A 21,283-nucleotide genomic window follows, 5' to 3' on the forward strand; every position below is an offset into this window, starting at 1 on the left:
AAACGAAATCTACTGAAGAACACAGGTGAGTTGGCATGCATACAGTAGACATTTTCAACTCATGACCAGTAACTTACCACTGTCACTAAAGCAGAAAGTGTACAATTGGTTCAATTAACCAGTTCTAAGGTATGGAGAGTAAACAATGGGAACAAAAAAAAAAAAAAACTCAAAAAGAAGCTAAGGCATCAAATTGCCCAACTTTGGCGTCTAGTGAAGAAGCTAAGAACTACACAGCATGCAATAAAAGGAAAAATGATAGGTATAACCCTAAGAAATAGGAAGACAGCAGAGTGGATCAGGGAACAGAAGCAGCCGGTATCCTAGCAAGTATTAAAATAAGGAAATGCACCTGGGCAAGACACAGTATGAGGACATAACAGACGACGGTCAATCACAGCATTGGAATAGAAACCAAGAGATGTGAAACTCCAACAGGGATGGCCAAATGGAAGTAAAGTGATGTAATTAAATTTGCAGGCATCAAATAGAACCTGCCTATGTAGGACAGGGTTAGTCCGGAGAGGCCTTCATTCTGCTGCGGACATAAAAACAAGCTGGTCACGATGGAAGTGAGGTTTGGTTCCTGCTACAACTTTTGCCAACCATCATAAAGTAATGAATAAATCTAGCATTTAAAACATGTATGTATCTTCTACAAGGACCTCCAGTTTACGTGGCTGGAAATAAGGCACTCAGAAAGCATGACATGCAAGCTGAAATAGACAATATCTTTTTGAAGGTATGCAGAAGTGGATGAGGTATAGAAAAAGTTCAGGAAGGCTGCAAGTATTGATGCATGGCTTACTATGAATTTAATTTTGCTTTTGACTTTTTTGTGACATCCATGAGGCACCTTGAGACTTCTATGAACTGTGAACTACTTTTTATTCACTTTTTTTCAATATTCTGAACTACAGAAGTTTCGTTAGTTCTAGAACACAGCCCTTTCACTTTAATCCTCGAAAAGATAAAACGAAGACAACATTGATCATGGAGCAGACTGCACTATAAGGCTGGCTTCGTGGAGTGTGGTAATCACAGAACTGCTGTCACTACTCAAGGGATCTAAAGTTAATTACCATTTAAATATGATACTTTATGAGTAATCCACTCTTTACAGGCTCTAAATACAAGACAGTATGCTAACACCTTCTAGCACACTCAAGTCACGTGCACATGCTGAGACAACACTGTCGATACACAAGCCTTGTATTGAACTGCCCTGTTATGTTTTCCTTCTCAATATAACTAAAAGACAACAGTCCCTCAAGTTTAATAAGCTATATCCTCCCACCCCCCAGAAAAATCATAAAAAGAAAAAGTAGCTTTGGCTTTATACAGTGTTATATAAACCACATGAACGTCATACAGGTGATTATAATGTACGAATGTTTACTTCATGACACATGAGTATTCAAGGATAATCTTCACTGAATAGTGAAAAAGAGGTTTTGGAAGGCTAAGTTATTAAAAATTAATAGGCCCCGGAAAAATTACTCAAGTAGTCTAATTAACAGTTTCATCCTGGCATTATTCTTGCTCACAATTTTGGTTAGCCATAAGCCTTGAGAATAGAGTGTCAAGTATTCCTTAGGCTGCTAGTATTATAATACTACACATAATTTAGGTTTGTCATGAGCGAATTAAAGTTTACAAAAACATATATAATCTGTGCACTTGTTCCTAAATGCGAAGCATTTTTTTTAGTTGAAGCCTATCGTTTATAAGTTTTGAACAAATATTAACAAAGCTATCACAGCCCCGTCCAACATGGGGTAAATTTACAAACCTCTACAATTAGCCTCTAAAATTCCTCACAGCATGCAAGATAACTGAGTTAAGTCCAGAAAGATAAACGCACACTGATGGAAATAAACTTAAAATGAGTATGACGTGCATGATCAGTAATCTCAAGCAGTACACAAGCCATGCTGTTTTCAACCCCCCCCCCCCCTTTTCAATGAAATGTTTTCTGCCTAATTATATTAGGACTTGCACTTCCATAAAAAATAGTGACACTGATAAAACATAAAAACATACTGTTAGTATAATCAAAGAACTATTTAACACAACAAGTATAGATTAACATTCCTAGCTTAAGGGACACAAGTCTTAGAAGGCCAAAAATCGCAAAAAATCGACTTTTTGAAGCTGACATTTTCGGAATCTGTACCTATTTTTGCACCTATCTGAGAAGTTTCTAGCTTCTTGCGTCATTATTTCTGACACAAAATCAACTTATAAAATCTCTGTGAGATGAATGTGAGCGCAAATTTATGCTGAAATCGCGCCGCGCCAAACTGTTGCCGTTACACATGAGCTATCGTGTTCATCTTGGTCTCGTTTGGAAGGGTTGTTGTTCATCTTCAATTTCTTGCCATTGCTGGCTCGCCTTGCTTATTGGTTTTTCAAGAAAAACACGTCATCGAGAAGCACTAGCGCGCGATTCTATTGGCTGCTTGAGGCATGTGACAAAACCTAGGCATCCGATTGGCCAAGTGGCGTTTTCGGCGTCTGCTTCACCATCGTGACGCGCACGGACATGCACCATTTCATCATGGTGCTGCTGGCCTGCAGCAGTAAAGAAGTTCCGTGCAACAGTAATTTGTGAGCAGGTGTGGCGATCGTTCATTCGCTGTGAACGTCAGAATGAGCTTCGCTATGGCTCAGGACAACGAGGATAACGAACTCGCCGCGGTCAACGGCGGTCACCGAGTCACTGCTGTAGGCCTAACTCACATTCGAGCCTGTTGGTTGCCGACAACGTTACTGTTTTGCAGCCTCATCAGTTAGAGGACGGCAAGTAAAAAGCAGAAGTGAAGCTACAAGAGATATCATTCTTTGTTGTGACAGAATGGAAGTGCAGTGTTATCGCTAAACGCGTGGATGCCCCGGTTCCCCGCGCGTGACGAAAGGACCCTGAACTGTGCGACGGCTCGTCAGCGTGGATACACTATGCGTCGTCAAACAACGGAAAGTCAATCCGTTTGTGGTGAACATGCTTGCTGCCCGTGCATTGAAGGCTACTGGCAACAGCTAGACTGCTTTTAATGACGTGTTCGCAACATTGTCGTGGTCTCCGCTCGGAAATGTGGCAGTCTTACGCAAAAAAGAAAACTAACACCTCAGCACTCGTGTAGCCTCGAAATTGATGAGCGAGGAAGCAAGTTTCGTTACGAGTAACTCATTCAGGACAAGCCGGAAAACATCACCGTGTTGTTTGACAGATTGCGGATGACGCGCGCACATTCGTCGCACATCGCCGTCAGTACAGTTACTGAACTGATAAGCGGCTTTGCGGCGGACGAGCACACGGCGACAACTTGCTACAGGACTAGAAGAAATGACATGCTCGTGCAAGCAATCAGTCCTATTACATTCCCGGTGCATATTAACTGACTAGAAGTATTTGTGCCATGATATTTTTCACTCAGAACGGCAAAATAAAGTTTTAACAGCATTATTCTCTAAGCACAGATTTTGACCACTTTCTTTTGCTTGTTCGGTAAAAGTGCACCAAGGACAACTAGAGCTGTAATTGTTTTTGCGCAATGTAGCTAAATGTGCACAAAAAATAATGCTTAGAGCCTATTTTTAATGGGCAGCTTCATTTTTTTTTATTCTACTATAAAAAATTTTTTTGGTTACATGCAATGAACTTTATTGTGCTATAATTCGAGAGGTACTCGTTCAATTAATGATCAGCTTAAAGCATTGCACTCCTTAGGCTATCTAGTATCCATACATATGTTAACGACTGTGTAATTCTAAGTACATACATTTTTATGGTTAAAAATGTTAGAATTTTTTGTTTTCTTGATTTTCTCAAAATGGCAATTTTGTACACCCTGTATGAAAATTCCTGCAATATATAGGAAACTATTACAGACAGCAGAATAATTTTTCTTTGCAGCATGAAGCTATATGTTTGGAGCACACAACATAGGAAGCAGATTTCGATTTTTCTTGATGCAAGTTTCTTAAATTAGTCTTTTGTGTGACCACACAATGGCCACATTCAGAGCTATGAAGTTTAGTGTACCGTAAAGTAAAAAATAATGACCCAATCAAAAATGTGCTTCCTATGTTGTGTAGCTTGCGTTTTCTAGTGTTGATCTCTATGCGATTTATGAATTTCGGACTAGTGGGTATTTTTATACTGTGGTATGAATAATGAATATTGTTATCCTAATAAATAATGAACTAATAAAGCTATAGAAAAAATAACTACATATTTGGAATTCGGAGAACAAACTGAGTAAGCATGCCAACTTTTGTCACATTTGGTTCAAAAATAAATGAGAGAGCCCTAAGACTCAAGTCCCCCCTTAATAATTGACGACAGTACATCCCACATTTTCACTTGGGACAAAGCTGCTCTGCAAGCACTCATGCAGCAAGTGCAATTCAGTGGAAGTGTCGCACTCACCAAGTTGGTCATAGCCTGAGGGGTGGGTGCATGCTTTAGTAGCGTGCATGGTTAGTAGGCAGGGTAGTTGGGGCTGGTAGGTGACACCGTGTTTGAAGCTCCAAGCCCTGCACTGGGCACGGATCTCTCACCCTGGGCAGGCTCTCCAGACTTCCAGCCTTTGTATTTGAAGAAGGCATCTGCCCCGTACAGGAACATGGCCACAAAGCCAAAGAACTAGCAGTATTGGGAAAGAAAAAAAAAAGAGCCAGGAGGACTAACGTCAATGTCAAGACACTAGGCACAGTATCAGCAGTGAGACCAAATTATATTCGAGAGTTGCATCTGCTTAATGCGTTACAGCTGGTTGTCGTAGCGAGCAAATTTTGAGCTTCATTACTTGTGGTTGCCAACAACATGTGGGGCTAAACTGATACTTGTTGAGGAAATTAACACAATCTTCAACAAAACTGAACCCCTGAACTCTCCAAAAATATTGTAGTAAAGTATTGTATTTACACGATTGTAGGTCGACCTTTTTGGTGTTAATTTGAAATCTGATGTTGGGGGTCAACCAAGAATCGAAAATAGTTTCGGTTGTCAAGTCTTGCTAAAAATAATTCCCATGTATTTTTTGCAGAGCTAGCTTTTCTGCACAGCATTCTAGTACTGCCATGAAGCCATCTTGGCACACCAGTGTCTATTTGGTGTGTAAAAAAAAAATAGTTTCTTTAAAATGAAATGTGCTCGTGCTTTTTTTTTAATACTTAAGTGTTTTATGCTGGAGTCTAACAAGACTTCAGCGATGCATTTTCATCATAAAAATGATGCAAAAAAATATGCACGATCAGAAGACTAAAGTTCGATCAGTTGGAGTCGAACCTATGGCCTATTAATCTCCACTGCGTCACAATCACATGCTTTGCAGGCTTTAAAAATATGCCTTTTATATCTACCACTGTCCTCTCACAGCATTCTTAGTAAAGTGCTGTAATGCATCATGACCGTCACATCCACGTCACTGCGTCACAATCACATGCTTTGCAGGCTTTAAAAATATGCCTTTTATATCTACCATTGTCCTCTCACAGCATTCTTAGTAAAGTGCTGTAATGCATCATGACCGTCACATCCACGACTAGTTTCTTCAACACGTCGTTTGTAAGCGTATGTTCCATTCAGGGCATTTAGATACGAGAAGTGCAATTCTGTCAACACCTTAGCACACCCCAAGGTGACGACCCTACCCCAAGCGTGTATGTCGGTCACAGAATCCATCCATACCAAAAATAGCTATGCGATGCCCACGATGCTTCAACTATGCGTTCCCCGCTTACAGTCGCCCCCCGAATAATCAAGGCCGGCCAAAGGGACGACACGACGCACATTGTGTTTTCTTCTGTTCAGAGAGTAGTGTTAAATAACTGCAGCTGTGCAGGTGAGTGTGTTACCTTAGCCATAAGGTAACACACTCACCTGCACAGCTGCACATGTCAATGCTATGGTTCTAAACGATTATAAAATTATGATTGTGTGCTTTCTAATTGGTAAGCCTTTAAACCAACCACTCACTGCATGACTCATGTTTCGACACCTGGTGAGGTTCAACGCTTCTACCATGCAACATTACATGACTCATGTTACATGAGCATACATGTAGTTGTTTTTTGCCAAGTAATTTCGAGCACTAGCATGACTGGGTGATAGAACACCTGCTTGCCATGCAAAAGCTGTGGGTCCGGTTCCCACTCTAAACCAATGATTTTGTTTATTATTCTTTCAGAAAATACAAAAAATAAGAGTCAGCGCAACAAGTGCTACAACCAAGCATCTTTAGAGTGAGAAAAACAACAAAACTGTGGCAGTGCAAACAAGTGAAGTTGCATACTCAGCTAAAGAGTCGCCATTTCGACATAATGTGATTATGCCACAATAAAGTTTCACAGAGCATTCATCTATCAAGGTGCAGGCTACAAGGCATAATGCTTCCTCCTAGTTTGTATGTATTTTCCTCCATGATGTGAAGCACGTTAGACCAATAACATCCTTTCACTCAAATGGCTTGTATTCAAATTTGACTTTGGCTGGCTATACAGCTCGGGAGAGTCATCCCAATGTGACTGTGCTGCATGACTTGAATTGGTTTAGGGTTTTTTTTTCGTTTTTTTTTTAATTGGGCTGCGGACGTTTTCAGGACATCTATAGCTGCGCTCGAACAATCAAGAACAGGTTAAGAAATCTGGTGTATCTGGTAAATCAGCATACTAGTTGGCAGGTATGTTAGCCTAGTAAAAATACCAGTAGAAGTCTATCAGTCTGAGAAAAATTGCTATTGGTCTTGAGGGAAGTTTATCAGAGCTGTACTGTGCATATGAGAACTCTATTTGTACCGATAGGCACCAATAGCCACCTATATTGATCATTTATTAGGCAAATAGAAGTTGTATTGATCAAGTTGGAGTTCTAAATTGGTTTCTTACAGGGCTAATAGAGGATGTATAAAATCAACGAGAGTTTTCTTGGTCAAAGAGTCACCACGAATTAGTATCTCAGTGGTCAAATAGGCTGCATATTGGCCCAATAGCTGCGATCTATTTTAGTTTCGTATTGGACTGATGGATAACGTATCTCTTTTTTTTGGAACAATAGATAGCTGTCAGACTAATAAGTGGCAGCTATTGGTGTTTTATTGCTTCAATATATGACAGCAATTTGTATAGGGATCAGTATAGCGTGGGTATTTTTTCTGATGACCTACAGCCAGCAAGCCCATTTGTGCTGAAACTCCGTATATATCCCAGGCGAAACTTTGAAGTGGGATTTCAAGTGCTCCAAAGTGGTACCACTTTCCTTGAAGTGGGAATTTAATTGGTCTAAAATGGTACCACTTGCTTTCATGTGGCCACTGAAGTGGTCCCATTTACTGTCAAGGGGGAATTCAAGTGGTCCCACTTGCTGTGAAGTGGTTTTCAAAGTGACACCCCTTGCTTTCATGCGTCCATTAAAATGGCACCACTTGTACGGAAACTGGTCCCACTTGCTTTCAAATAGCCATCGAGAGGGCATTTGAACGACACCGACACCAATTTGAAGCTTTTAAGTGACCACTGACCGTGACGTGATGCAGATCGACCATGTACATGGGTGCATGGGCCACAACTGGTTGAATCTGCTTTCAAGTGGTCATTCAAACTGTGTCACTTTAACCACCAAGAGTTCGTTAGGTTGAGTTAAACTTGTTGCCAGTCATAGGAAGTGGCCCTTATCTGGCTTATAGTTCTTACTAGTGAGACCAGAATCAGTCTTATTCACAGGCAAGTGGTTTTTTAATTAGGAAAATAACAAAACTAGCTAGATCTCTACTATTGTTAATCAGAATATATGATGTTGGTCCCAGGTACATGGAGCACAATTTACAACCATTATCAACCCAGGTGCTTGTGGTTGTGTGGTGAAATAAGTAACACTGTGCAAATAGCCCATTTTAATTATAGCTTTGGAGTAGACGTATGCCACACCAACACGTCAAACAAATCTTACTTGAGTAAACGTCCAACAAGATGCTTGCCAAGTTTGCTCATACTAATCTGAATAACTCGTGTTTAAAACATCACGATCACTTCCCTGCGACAAGGAGCCTTTTTTTAAACGTTTGCCATTATCTTCCACGATATACGAGCTTTAAACTCTGCTTAATAGCTGCGGCTCCACATAACTACAGTAGAATAACTCCGCTACTTCGCTTCTACAACGCTGCCATGTCAGCCCTGTCTGTTTTCAGATGAATAGGGGGTAGCACTAGCATAACACAGTGTTGAGAACATTTTTGTTGATACTGACAGTACTGGTTATCTAAATAAAACCAGTCCGGAAAGACTTGCTACATTGTTTTTTTTAATAATAAATTTTCATAAACATTTATAATAATAGTCCTCACACTACTTTTATTATGGACAATCATAGATTATTAGCATGAAAACAAAAGCTTATTTTTTTCCAATGGGAACCCAAAGAATTGTGTTAAAAAAAAAAACATATCCTTCTGTTGTGTACCCTGTTTGTTTTTCCTCTTGTTATAGGAGTGCTTAATGGTGCTGTCACTGCAAATTATTAACCTGATCGGGTTTATCTGCTCTCAACTGGACTACTACTTCCCGAGCACGTCCAACTGGTATAGATTTGTGTCAATGACCGCATTTTGGGTTACACTGGTGCTCCTCCTCTTCTACATTTTTCGCCTGATTGAGAAGATCAAGATTATTCCTTAGATGCTTGCGGTTAGCACATTTTCTTTGTCTCTGTTTGGAAATTTTCTCCGGTAAACTTTCTTCTGGGGCCTTTTTTTCGTGTGTATTCGTAATTGCGGCGTGTTTTCTAAAGGGACTTGTCCGACATTAGCATGAAACAGTCACTACTGGTCAGATTAATATGTGGAAAGTGTTAGATCAGTATCTTTGAGCTGTTCTTGCTGCTGTATTGGTGGTGTCTTGGAATCGAGGTGCCGGTCGAACTAACACAAGATTTTCTCAGCTGCAATTCTTCCTTAAAGTGGTGAGTGTTGCATTCATACATTTCAAGCATAAGTGAACGTTTACCTTGAGTGCTTGTGTGATTTATTAAGCATGGTACCATATAGAAATGCTGCATGCATTGTCTATATATGGCGAGGACCCAGAATTCACTGATGAGTGAAAAAAAAATCACCAGCCGTCATTCATTTAAATTATTGAGCACAAGTACTACATTGATGGATAAATGAATGGACTCTGTGAGCGTCCCATTCATAACACACTGGTGACTTGTGTGCCGCCAAGCTAAAAACAGAACCTTTTTATTATTTATTATTTGAGCATTCTGTCTAGTTCAATTAAATAAAAGCACAACTTTCTGTGCCCAGGGCAGAGTCAGGACTACAAATAAAGTTCTTCCGGATCTTTGGCAGTATTTATTTTGGCCATTTCTCTTTCTTTTTCTTTATCAATCTGATAATGTATATTACTTAATTCTATCGTAGACCTGTTTACCTTTCTATGATTGTCCCTGAAACGCATTTCTTCATATAGTTCAGTGTCCAGATAAATCCTAGGGAATATCACTGCATTTATTTACAACATAGTGCATCCATTCCTTGACTTCTATACAGCATGTACATTTATGTTTATTTTTTAAATCGCAGTTTGTAGGAGGGGTCACTATGGGGCCATGGAGTTCAGACGCGCGTCGCATCGGCTTCGCGGATTTTTATAGTTTTTGGCATTTGCTTGCCTGCCATTCCGTTTAAAGTCTTCCTAAGTGACTGAGAAAGTCTTGCGGACTCTCCCTAAACCAGATTTAAGCAGGTGAGCCCTAATTTCAGCTAATCTGAGAAAATTTTCCGTACAGCCACGCTGGCCCAACAAGCCAGTTGATGGGCATGGTAGGCCTGATGCGTTTGCGTCGCAAACAGGTGCTACCCATCCGCTGTGCTGGCGTTTGCAATGGACGTCGTGCAAGTCGACGGAGAGGAGATATCACCGATAAAGAACAAGGATGGTGCGAGATAAAGCGTAATACCAAGAAAGCAGCTGGAGACGCCGACCCAGAAACGAACCAGCAAGCAATGACAGCGTGTTTCAAGAAGGGGGAGTTTATACAGAAAACAAGGCAGCATTTACAAAGAATTACCAAGGCGAGCTGAATGCCCAACCTGCCGAGGGATGAATTACAAGATCACCGTAGGACCCCGGAACGGCTTCAGCGTATCGCACTACCAGAACGACCACGTCCACTGCTGCATACGCAATGCAACAGGGTGGGACGCGAAGCAGCCGAGGAGGAGAGCGTTTGTCTGAATGAGCGCCAAAACTTGATTGTGATAAGCACGCCATCAAAAGATCGTGCAAGGCGGTATGGCGGCATTTGCAAGCTGCGCATCGGTGGCCGCAAGTTTGAAGCGAATGCCTACAAAATGGCGCAGGAGAACACATCCAAGGGCCTCATCAAGGGCATAATACTATTAGAAAAACCAGTGGACGTAGTGAGAAGTCTCGTGAACAACCGTAACCCGAACCTCCTGCATGCCAAGCGCATGGGCAACACGGCGAACGTGACGATCCTGTTCGACGGTTACTACGTGCCCTGTTAGGTAAACTACAGAAGAATGGTGCTAAGGTACACTCTCTACAAAAGTGCTAAGGTTTGACCTGTGTTTCCAGTGTGGTCATCTGGGACATAGGGCCGACATGTTCCCCAATCCAAACGACAAGAAGTGGCATGGGTGCAGTTGCAGCAACCCGCACGACGATCATCGGTGCGAGCCCGTGTGCGTGCTGAGCGGAAAGGATCACCTCTCACCTCACTGGAGACCGCATGTGCAAAGCCAAGTACAAGACACCCTACCTCGTCAAGCGACGACAGTGGGAACGCAGAATGCACGAGGAGGCTGAGGTGACCTATAGCAGCAGCAGCAGCAGCATAAACCATGAAGGGGAGAGCTGCACGCGGAGCCGCACATGCTTTGGCACTCATTCTCGGGCGCACTCCCGCAGCGTCTCCCGACACCGTGCAGCGAGGACTGGCAGCAAGTCGACGACCCAAGCCACCTACGCCGCTGCAGTCAAAAGCGGAACAGTATTCGTCCCCCATAATGCTAGGTGGGTGGACGTCGCCTCCGGTCGCACGTCTCGCGCACCGCAAACGAGAGTCGAGACTGCCATTAATAAAAACCCACGCGGCGGGGGGTACTGATACGAAACATCTAAAGGTAAGCGCCTTTGGGACAATGTGCTGAATGAGTGGCTTGAGCGTATAACAGACCCTTCCGCGCCTACGTGCAGGGGCAAGAGCGTATGTGCAGATACTTTACTCGACCTAGCGTTTATTAAGAACGTATCTAGTGCGCAATGGCACAATATGCAAGAAGACCAAGGTAGTGATCACTCAGTGATCGAAATCCAGGTCGACACTGGACGTCACCACCACCTTCATTGGTACGCCGCCAAGGGCAAGCATTATCGACTAGCGGATTGGGACCCGTTTCGCTAAGTCCAGAAAGAGCAGAAACGTGGCAGCGCAGCTATCGAGGATATCGAGAGCTGGAGCACAATGCTTAGGAGCGATATGGAAACAGCAATGCAGGAGGTTCCGCCGGAAGCAGAGCTAAATGTAATTGACAGTAAACTCCACGTGTGGTAAGCCAAATGCAGCCTGCAAGACAGGTGGAAGCGTCAACGCCACAATAGAATGCTACGCAGACGCATTGCGGGGCTAAGCAGGGATCTAGAAGCGCATGCCTTACAAATATGCAGAGCACAACGGGAGAAGACATGTAACAGGATGGAGAACCAGCTGGGCTTGGCCAAGACGTGGCACCTCCTCTGACATCTCTTGAATTCGGAGGAGACTAAAACAGTGCACACGCTTAAGCTAAACAAGTTACTGCACGAGTACAAAGGCACTTCCGCCCACTTTCTTGATGATGTGTGCAGGTTACTTTAAGTCCTCAAGCCCTATTGCGCACCTGGCGTACGGATGGAATAGCAAGAGTAATGCGGAGCTAGATGAGGACTTTGTGTGGCAGAGGTGAGGGCAGCACTGCACAAGCTCAACACGAAATCAGCCGTAGGCCCGGACGGGATGACAAACAAAACACTGCGTAACTTGGACAACGAGTCAATAGAACAATTGACAGTTTACATGAACGAGTGCTGGAGCACAGGTGCTATACCGAGTTTCGTGGAAAATGGGGCGCATAATCATGATCCCCAAACCGGGAAAACGAGTAGAGATTGACGATCTTCGACCAATATCTCTGACTTCCCGAGTTGGTAAGGTCATGGAACAAGTGGTTCTCGCTCGTCGTATGAACTACCTCGAGGACAGAGACATGCTCCCGCACACAATGCTGGGGTTCCATCGTAACCTTTCCATGCGGACGTTATGCCTCAACTCGAACGTGATATTGTAGACAATACCACGCGATCTACAAAAGAAATACTCAGGCTCGACCTCAAGAAAGCGTCTGACAATGTTAAACACACCGCAATACTTGAAAGCATATGAGCGTTGGAACTGGGCGCAAGAATGTACCACTACGTATGGGATATCCTTACAGGTCGCCGGGCCCGTTTAGCGATCGGCAGAATAGTCTCGCGAGATATAGACATGGGTTGCACGGGCACTCCGCAGGGCTCTGTAATTTCGCCCATGCTTTTTAACCTCGCCCTTGTTGGGTTACCACGAAAATTGGCTGAAATAGAAGGCCTCCACCACAGCTTATACGCCAATGATATCACCCTCTGGGTTGCCGAGGGGAATGATGGGCACATCAAGCAAACGTTGCAGGAGGCGGTCGACGTGGTACAGAACTACCTTCGCGACACGGGCCTCGAATGCTCTACGGCTAAATCAGAGCTCCTTCTCTACAGACCGACATGCAGGGGCCGTAAACCCAAGAATGCTGATTCTTCCAGCGAGCGTGCAGACGGAGATATTAAAGTAGTAACATCAGATGGCGTTGTCATCCCACGAGTTAACAACATTTGAGTACTGGGCTTGCACCTGTCGGCCAATGGCCACAACGGTGAAACCATATGCAGAGTAGATGGTGCTGTAAATGGAATGCTCCGGCTACTGCAACGAATAGCAAATCGCCACAGCGGAATGAAAGAAAGCAATACAATCCGTCTGGTACATGCTTTCGTGATGAGCCACATAACGTACATCGCCTCCTACCTTAAGTGGCAGGCGACTGAACGAACCAAGCTAGACTGTCTCATCCGCAAGGCACACAAACGCGCAATAGCCTTGCCAATAAATACTAGCATGGAAAAATTTCTCGAGCTGGGGTTGCACAATACCCTAGATGAACTAATCGAAGCACACAACATTGCCCAGTACAAACGTTTGTCGAGAACCAGAACTGGTCAACACATCCCTGAGAGACTGGGCATACAGTTTCCGTTCTCTAATTTGGTAGGTGTTCTGTGAGTCCACTGCTGCGGTGTAGTGTGCGGGTGGTAGTAGTAGTCGGATCTTCGCTCCTGCGCTGTCATAGCGGACTCTGTAATGCTCATCGCCACGGGTCTTCTGGTCGAGTTTATCTTGGCGCTTCTCATCACATTCACCGAAGGCATCACTTGGAACGAGTTGAAGGCGTTGCCGTGGGTTACGCCTACAACTTCAGCGACAAGCACCAAAAACGAAGTGATAGCGTCCGTGCTCATTCATCGATGCGGCATAGTGGAATCATCGTTCGCCGGCTGGCTACCGACAGGGGTGACGTCATCGACAGAAAATGCACTTAAGAAGCGGACTGACATGAACTTCTTCAGAGAGCACGGCAACTCTGCCGGCAACAGCATGCTGAAACCGCTGCTATTTGTTTTGCAGGCATTGCCGTGGGTTACGCCTACAACTTCAGCGACAAGCACCAAAAACGAAGTGATAGCGTTCGTGCTCATTCATCGATGCGGCATCATGGAATCAGCATTCGCCGGCTGAATACCGACAGGGGTGACGTCATCGACAGAAAATGCACTTAAGAAGCAGACTGACATGAGCTTCTTCAGAGGGCATGGCAACGCTGCCGGCAACAGCTTGCTGAAACCGCTGCTGTTTGTTTTGCAGGTTAGTTCCCGGTATGACACTGTTACTTACCGTAGTGACAATCGATTTTTGTTGGTTCTGCCGTGCCCTCGAAAGTGCTGTGCTATTGTGGTTGATTGTTGGTCTGTAATTTTGTGCCTGTTGATGTCGGGTGACATAGAGGAAAACCCGGGACCTTATACTAAAGACATGCTGAAGGAAATCCTAAAAAATCAAAAGGTAGCCAGCGACACGACCAAAACAATTAAGGCAGATATAGCGTCTCTAAATGCTAAGACCGACAAACTTACACAATCTCTTGAGCTAATTCAAGAACTAAACGCACGAATTGAATACCTAGAGTCTGTCGTGCAGCGGAAGGCAGAAAAACTTCTTGATTATGAAAACCGAAGTCGAATAACCTCTTAGTTTTTGGCATTCCTGAGCAAAAATCTGAAACTGAGGCGGACTTAATGGCGTCTGTTGTAAAAACGTGTTTCGTAAAATACTCGGGGTCCACGCCACAACAATAGAAAGAATACATCGAATTGGCAGAAAACAAACTGGAAAATTTAGGCCGGTCATAATGAAATTTTATGATTTCAAAGAGAAGGAATGTGTAATGAAGAACTGTGGCAAACTGAAAGGCCGTTTGATTAGCGTGAGCAACGATTATGCCCAATAAACGGTACAAGAACGGAAGAAACTATGGGATAGTGCGGCAGCAGATAGGGCTTAAGGGAAAAAAGCAACGCTGGTTCACGATAAGCTTAAAATAGATAGCAGGCTTTATGGCTGGGACCATAAACTGCAAAAACGTTTCCCCGTTGCAGAGCAGGTGGGGAAAGGGCGAACAAGACCGGTGCCCTCCTGGTGTAAGACCGTCATCATCATAGCTAACTGTCATCCTGTTAAATGCTCGTAGCATTGCAAACAAAGTAACAGATCTAGAGTGTCTGATATTATCATGGTCTCCTCACGTAATAATTATAACAGAAACATGGCTCAGAAGCCCTGTATCCAGCGACTGCATTGTTCCCGTGGGATACACCATGTTCAGGTGGGACCGAGATTCTTGAGGGGGTGGCGTTGCGATTGTAGTGAAATCTTCAATTCGGGCAGCACTAATTGATTCAAGTTACAGGAGTCCGTATGGTGTAAGATAACCTACGAAAACCTGGTGTACTTAATCGGAGCCGTTTATAGACCCCCCTGTACATCGCCTGAATTTTTAGATGATCTAAATACTTTTCTTTGCAACAATATAAACGATAGCACACGGATGATAATGGCTGGTGATTTTAACCTTCCCCATATTAACTGGGAAACCCTGATGCCTGGTAATATCAAAATTGCAAGCGGCGATAAATTATTAAAGATATTGTTTTCACACAATCTTACACAAATCGTGAAGGAAGCCACTAGAATAACCTTGGAAACGAAGTCATTGCTCGACCTTGTGTTCGTAACAGGCTAGTTGGATGGCTACATGGTGTCAGTGGAAGCGGGCATATCAGACCACCGGCTAGTTGTTATCAACATTGCCACAGAGAAAAGTGATCGTCCAAAGCCTGTTTCGCGTGTAAAAGTTAAAAATTTTGCAGAAGCGGACGACACTTCTATTTTAGATTTTTTAGAAGTCGCCTTTGACGAATTTCAGTCTGCCTCAGAATACGAGTCCGTTGAGACATTGTGGAATCGATTTAAGGCAATCGTGGACACCTGTGTACAGAGATTCATCCCGTCTCTTCTTAAAAAGGTAAAACAACGCAGCCCATGGATAACCAGGAATATAGTTCACATGAAAAGAAAAATTAAAAAACTACGGAAAAAAGGGAGGAACACTACTGAATTATCTCAAGCTCGTAAAACCCTAAAAGAAGCCTTGTCCGAATCAAAGAGTAAGTTTTTCAAACATACTCTCGCAGAATTTTTGAAGAGTGCGCCTCAGAAGTTCTGGCTTTATATAAGCGGCAGAAAAGAAAAAATTGAACAGATCACTGCCGGATCGAGAACAGTGACGCAAAAGACTGAGATAGCAGACGAGTTTAACAGGTTTTTCCAGTCCGTGTTGACGATGCCGTCAGATGTGCGCGGTGATAGCAACTTGCATTATTTATGCGCATGTCCTATGAAACCCTTATTGTTTGATCAAGAAGGTGTATTTTCTCGGTTGCTAAATCTGGATGCAAAGAAGGCTAGTGGTCCGGACAAGATACCAACTGCTTTTCTGAAAAGATACGCAGAATGGGTATCGTTCTTCCTTGTTATTATCTTCAAAAAATCTTTACAAACTCACACTATTCCACAGGACTGGCTCTGCGCAATTATCATACCTTAGCCGGCAACCGAATAATTATTAGCAACTATCGTCCTGTGTCACTGACGTCTGTTTGCTGCAAAGTCATAGAGCATATAATAGCAAAGCATATCATGGTTCACTTAGAGGTTAATCAATTACTTAATGACTGTCAGCATGGATTTAGAAGTGGCAAGTCCACAGTGACGCAATTGATTCAAACAATTCATGATTTCAGCTCGGCTATAGACGATCGCAAACAAGTTGATGTAATTTGTATTGATTTTACTAAAGCCTTTGATGTTGTAAACCACACTAAACTGCTTTTTAAACTGAGTAAAATGGGATTCAGTGATGAAATTTTAAATTGGATTGGCGCCTACCTGAGCAAACGCAAGCAAGCAGTGAGGATTGATGGTTCTTTTTCAGCTACGCTAGATGTGTTTTCAGGTGTGCCTCAAGGGTCCGTGCTTGGCCCGCTGTTGTTTTTGTTGTACATAAATGATATAAGTACTATTGTAAAGCCACCTGTTAAGATGAAACTTTATGCTGATGATTGTTAGATTTATATGCTTGTAAGCTGTACTGATGATCAACTCGAGTTGAATAAGTGCCTTGAAGATTTGGAATTGTGGTGTTGTGAATGGGATGTGCAAATTAACTTTAAAAAAACAACATATGTACACATTACCAATAAGAAAAATGTTCTCAATTTGCAGTACAACATCGGGAGCAATAAACTCAGTAAAACGCCCCATTTTAAATACTTAGGGGTGACAATTACGAACAACCTAACTTGGCACCGTCACATTAAATCGGTTTGTTCCGAGTCATTTAAAAAATTGTTTTCTACGAGCAAAGATGCATAAAACACTGAAACACGTAAAGCTGCTTGCATACCACACATATATTAGACCTAGACTGGAATACGCCTCTGTGGTTTGGAGCCCTCACCAGAAACACTTGGTCACCAAGTTAGAACGTATTCAGAGGCGTGCAGCTCGGTTTTATGTGCTCTAGATATAGAAGGCGGGATTCAGTAACTGATATGCTAAATTCATGCAATTTCGAATCACTGGAAATTCGAAGACGGAAACAAAAACTTAAAACATTATTTCGTATAATCCAAAGAATATTCAAAATACCTAAAGACGAGTACATACGCCTTCCCGGAAAACGTAGCACTAGATTGAATCATGATGCCCCCATTGAACCTTTCAGCGCTCGCACTGACATCTTTCGGTGGTCATTTTTCCCGGATGCTACAGAACAATGGAATTCTTTACCCCAACATGTTATTAATAGTACCGATGTACAAACTTTTGACAGAGAAATTGATGCTTATTTTGGTAATGGTTGAAGTACTGCCCATTCTGTTTTCCTGTGTTTATTGCTTAGTGGTTTTTTTTTAGGTGTTCTGTTTGTACTCATATTGTACTCTCTCCCTGTTATGACCCTCAAGCGAGGGTTGGCAGTATTATTAAATAAATAAATAAAATAATAAATAAACTACCACACGCAGCGTGGGGAAAAGGTCGGAATACCCAGACATATTGGAGAGCACATCGTCGTTCTACCGTTGCCCAGGAATATGCATCCCACTCATCACATCGGTCGGCGCACCAAACATACACAAGATCTGGAAAAGAAGTTCGGCAACAGTCAAGACGCCGTTTACGTAGACACAGCCCGTTACGAGCGGTTTTGCCGTAGCGATCACGAATCATGCAGGAACTTCCATCGCGAGCGCTACAATACGCACCGAGGAAACGAAGGTGGCCGAAGAAGCAGCGATAGCCCTCACTATAGCTACCACGGACGCCGAAGTGATCATAGGCGACTCTCAGGCGGCCATACACAACTTCGCCAGTAGCCAGATCTCCCGAGAAGCAGCACACATTCTCAAAGTTCGCGACGACAGTACTTGCCACAAAAATGACAGTTTCCTCGTATGGACCCCCCCCCCACACAGATCCTCCACTCGCGAGCAATGCGACTGCCCACGCCGCGGCTCGAGGCCTTGCACGCCGAGCTGCGGCACCTGCCGGCAGCCCCGATGTCTCGCAGACATCAAGGACAATGCGGGAGTGGAGGTGGGAGGATCGCATGACCACTTTCAGAGATATCGCCCAACACTAAAGACTGAACAGATGCAAAGATCCACTGCCACAAAACAACTAAACAAGAAACGGGAGGTTGCCTGGAGACAATTACAGACTCGCACGTACACGAACCCAGTGATCCTACGCCTCTGTTATCCAGATATTTATACATCTGACGACTGTAAAGCATGTGGAGCAAGAGCGACGCTGCAGCAAATGCTGCGGGAGTGCACCGGTAGCATGCACATATCTTCTATGAATCGGGTAGACATGGCAGTTTTGAACCGAGAGGCATGATGAGAGGTGGCTCTGCTCAGCTGCGACCTCGCCGATCAACTGTGAGCAGTCCGGCATGCCCACGAAGCCACCCGTGTCCAAGGACTCGAGGCTGTCACCTAGGCTGGGGTGCTTGTAGTCCCACCCCGTTAAATACCATTGGGCATTCAATAAAGTTTTTACTCACTTACTCTGTTTGTAATGTGTTCTATGGTAGCCTGCCAGCACTTCATATAATAAAGCACTTCTTTTTGAGTTTTCAGAAAATGATTCCCTCCTTTTCCTTTTACTCCATCCTTTTGCTAATTACTCAAATCATTTCTTTTTTTTTCATCGCTACTATCAATTCAATTCTTTTTGCCTCTGACATTTCCCTCAACATCCTATGTTGTCGAATTGCTTACACTGCCAGCTGGTGTACTAGATTTTTCTCCACTGTGAGAGAGAGAGAGAAACGTCTTTATTTACAAAAGCATGGAGAAGGAGGGTGTGGGAAAACCCCTAGTCCGGGGTCCCTAGGACGACTCCAGCGACGAGCCTGGCCCGCTGTATCAAAGCTCGGACGACCTCAGGAGGACCATCGCAGAGAGCATCATCCTACAGCTCCTCGTTACGTAAAGGATGAAGAAAAGCAGGTAAGGGAGGAAAGATGTTCGCAGTGCACTCGATCGAGACATGGAAGGTCATGGGCGAGTTTCCACAGCCGGGGCAACGATCTGCATAACACTAAGGGTAAAATTTATGAAGCGATACTAGAGTGGGAAATGTTTCAGTCTGTAGCTGGTGTAACGCTACTGCCTCCTCTCGCGAGAAAGATGGCGGTGGGGCGTTCCGAAAGTGACGGACGTTCCTGTACTGACGAAGAATGTCTTGGTAAGTGAGAAGAGGATCCCCCAATCCGAAATGGTCGCCTCACTCACCTTGCGGGCCGCCAGGAGGGAAATTTTGCGGGCAACAGCGTGTGCGCATTCATTGCCCGGCAGAGAGGCGGGCAATGACTAGGAGTCCAGAGTAAGTGGATGCGAAAAGTACTGTTTACTCAGTTAGTGGAATTTGAGAATTTGGTGGGCCGCTCTTGGGATGCCATGTCCTGATAGGAAGGCGTGACATGCCTGTTGCGAGTCTGTAAATATGTAGACCTCACTGTGAACACGGATAGCGTATCGTATCGCTAGAATGACTTTAAGAATTTTGCCCTGAGCTGCATATGTCCCACACATTGCAGCCGAGTCTTGCAGGAAATCGGTGCCATATAACACTACCGAGGTGTAACCTTGTGAGTCAACACTCATCCTATACAAATACCGGGGCAGCTATTTTTGCTTATCATATTCTTCGTATTCCTTAGCCTCTGATGATGATGGTGTTTGATGTTTCGTGGCGCAAGGGCCATTTCACGGCCAAAGAGCACCAGTTCATCTTACTAAAGATATGGACAATGATTGTGATAAGCAGCTGTACAAGGGCCATAAAATTCCTCGCGGTAAGACGGGTAAAAACATACAAGTAATAATATCATGACCATGCCGTGAAAGGTGTGTGTGGTGTGAATAGATGACAAAAGTTGGTGATAACAGAAAACAATGGTGGACATGTATGACATTAGCACAAGTGCCTCACTCGTTCATATCCTTGCGTCCAAGGGCCGTGATGCAAGTGCTCTGTTGTGTAGCCACCGCAGCGAAAACCTCTCTGGATCGTGCTACGGAATGCTCGGGTATATGATATGAAAACTACGAATTTCTTTTAAAAACACTAACAATTATTTATGACTCAAAAGCAGTTCCTGACGAACATTGCAGGGTGTAAAGGTATATGTTGTTGGTAGGGTAATGCAAAGTGTTGTTTTCTTAGAGTTTCTAACTGTTTGCACTGGATTAACATGTGAAGAACTGCTAATGCTTCACCACATTTGTCACACAATGGTGGATCGCCCCCGGACAAAAATATGTGCGCGTCGTGTATGTGTGTCCTATCCTGAACCTCGTTAGTATTACCTCTGTATGACGCGATTTTGATACTGGCAGCCAATGGCTAAGGTGTGGCTTAATAATGTGTAGTTTGTTTTGTGCGTGTCTATCCCACTTGCTCTGCCAGTAGTCTCTGAGGTTTCGTTTGAGAGACTGCTTAAGATCAAGGGACGGGATTGATATGGGTGTAGTGGCAGTGCTTTCGTGGACGGATGCATCAAGCTGATCCGCGCTCACGGTGCCTTGGATCTCACGATGCCCTGGCACCCAGCACACTACAACATGTTGTTTGAGTGTGTAGAGTGTGCATGAAATGGAGTAAAGTGAGACGAGGACAGGTTTTTTTTTTTTTTTTTAAGAGTGTGCAGAGCCGTTACCACACCGAGGGAGTCCGTATAAATTACTGCTTTTTGTATTTGTAATTGCTTGATGTGTTTAGCCGCCAAAAGTATCGCATAAGCTTCCGCTGTGAAGATACTTGTGCCTGGATGTAGAGGGCCAGCATCCGAAAAGAATGCTGGCCGACAGCAGCGTAGGACACAGAGGAGTTGGAGGCGTCTGTAAAGAACTCAGGACGTGTGTATTTGTGTCGATGTTCCAGGAAGTATGTTCGGATATGGGCAATAGGCGCATGTTTTGTAACTTCTAGAAAAGACACGAC

General features: G+C 43.8%; 1 protein-coding gene across 6 annotated transcripts in view; it reads right to left on the minus strand.

Annotated features, from left to right (window-relative positions):
* LOC119180179 (plasmolipin) overlaps nucleotides 1-21,283 on the minus strand; it is a 225,957-nt gene that overhangs the window by 3,548 nt on the left and 201,126 nt on the right. For 5 of the 6 annotated variants that reach the window (XM_075878428.1, XM_075878432.1, XM_075878431.1 and 2 more), the window contains one exon: nucleotides 4,433-4,648. In XM_075878428.1, coding sequence (XP_075734543.1) covers nucleotides 4,484-4,648 — 165 coding nt within the window. In that variant the 3' untranslated portion in view covers nucleotides 4,433-4,483. The remainder of the gene's footprint in view (nucleotides 1-4,432; nucleotides 4,649-21,283) is intronic. The other variant, XM_075878433.1, reaches the window with a different exon arrangement.

Source organism: Rhipicephalus microplus, chromosome X, assembly GCF_043290135.1.
Source record: "Rhipicephalus microplus isolate Deutch F79 chromosome X, USDA_Rmic, whole genome shotgun sequence".
Lineage (NCBI taxonomy): Eukaryota > Metazoa > Arthropoda > Arachnida > Ixodida > Ixodidae > Rhipicephalus > Rhipicephalus microplus.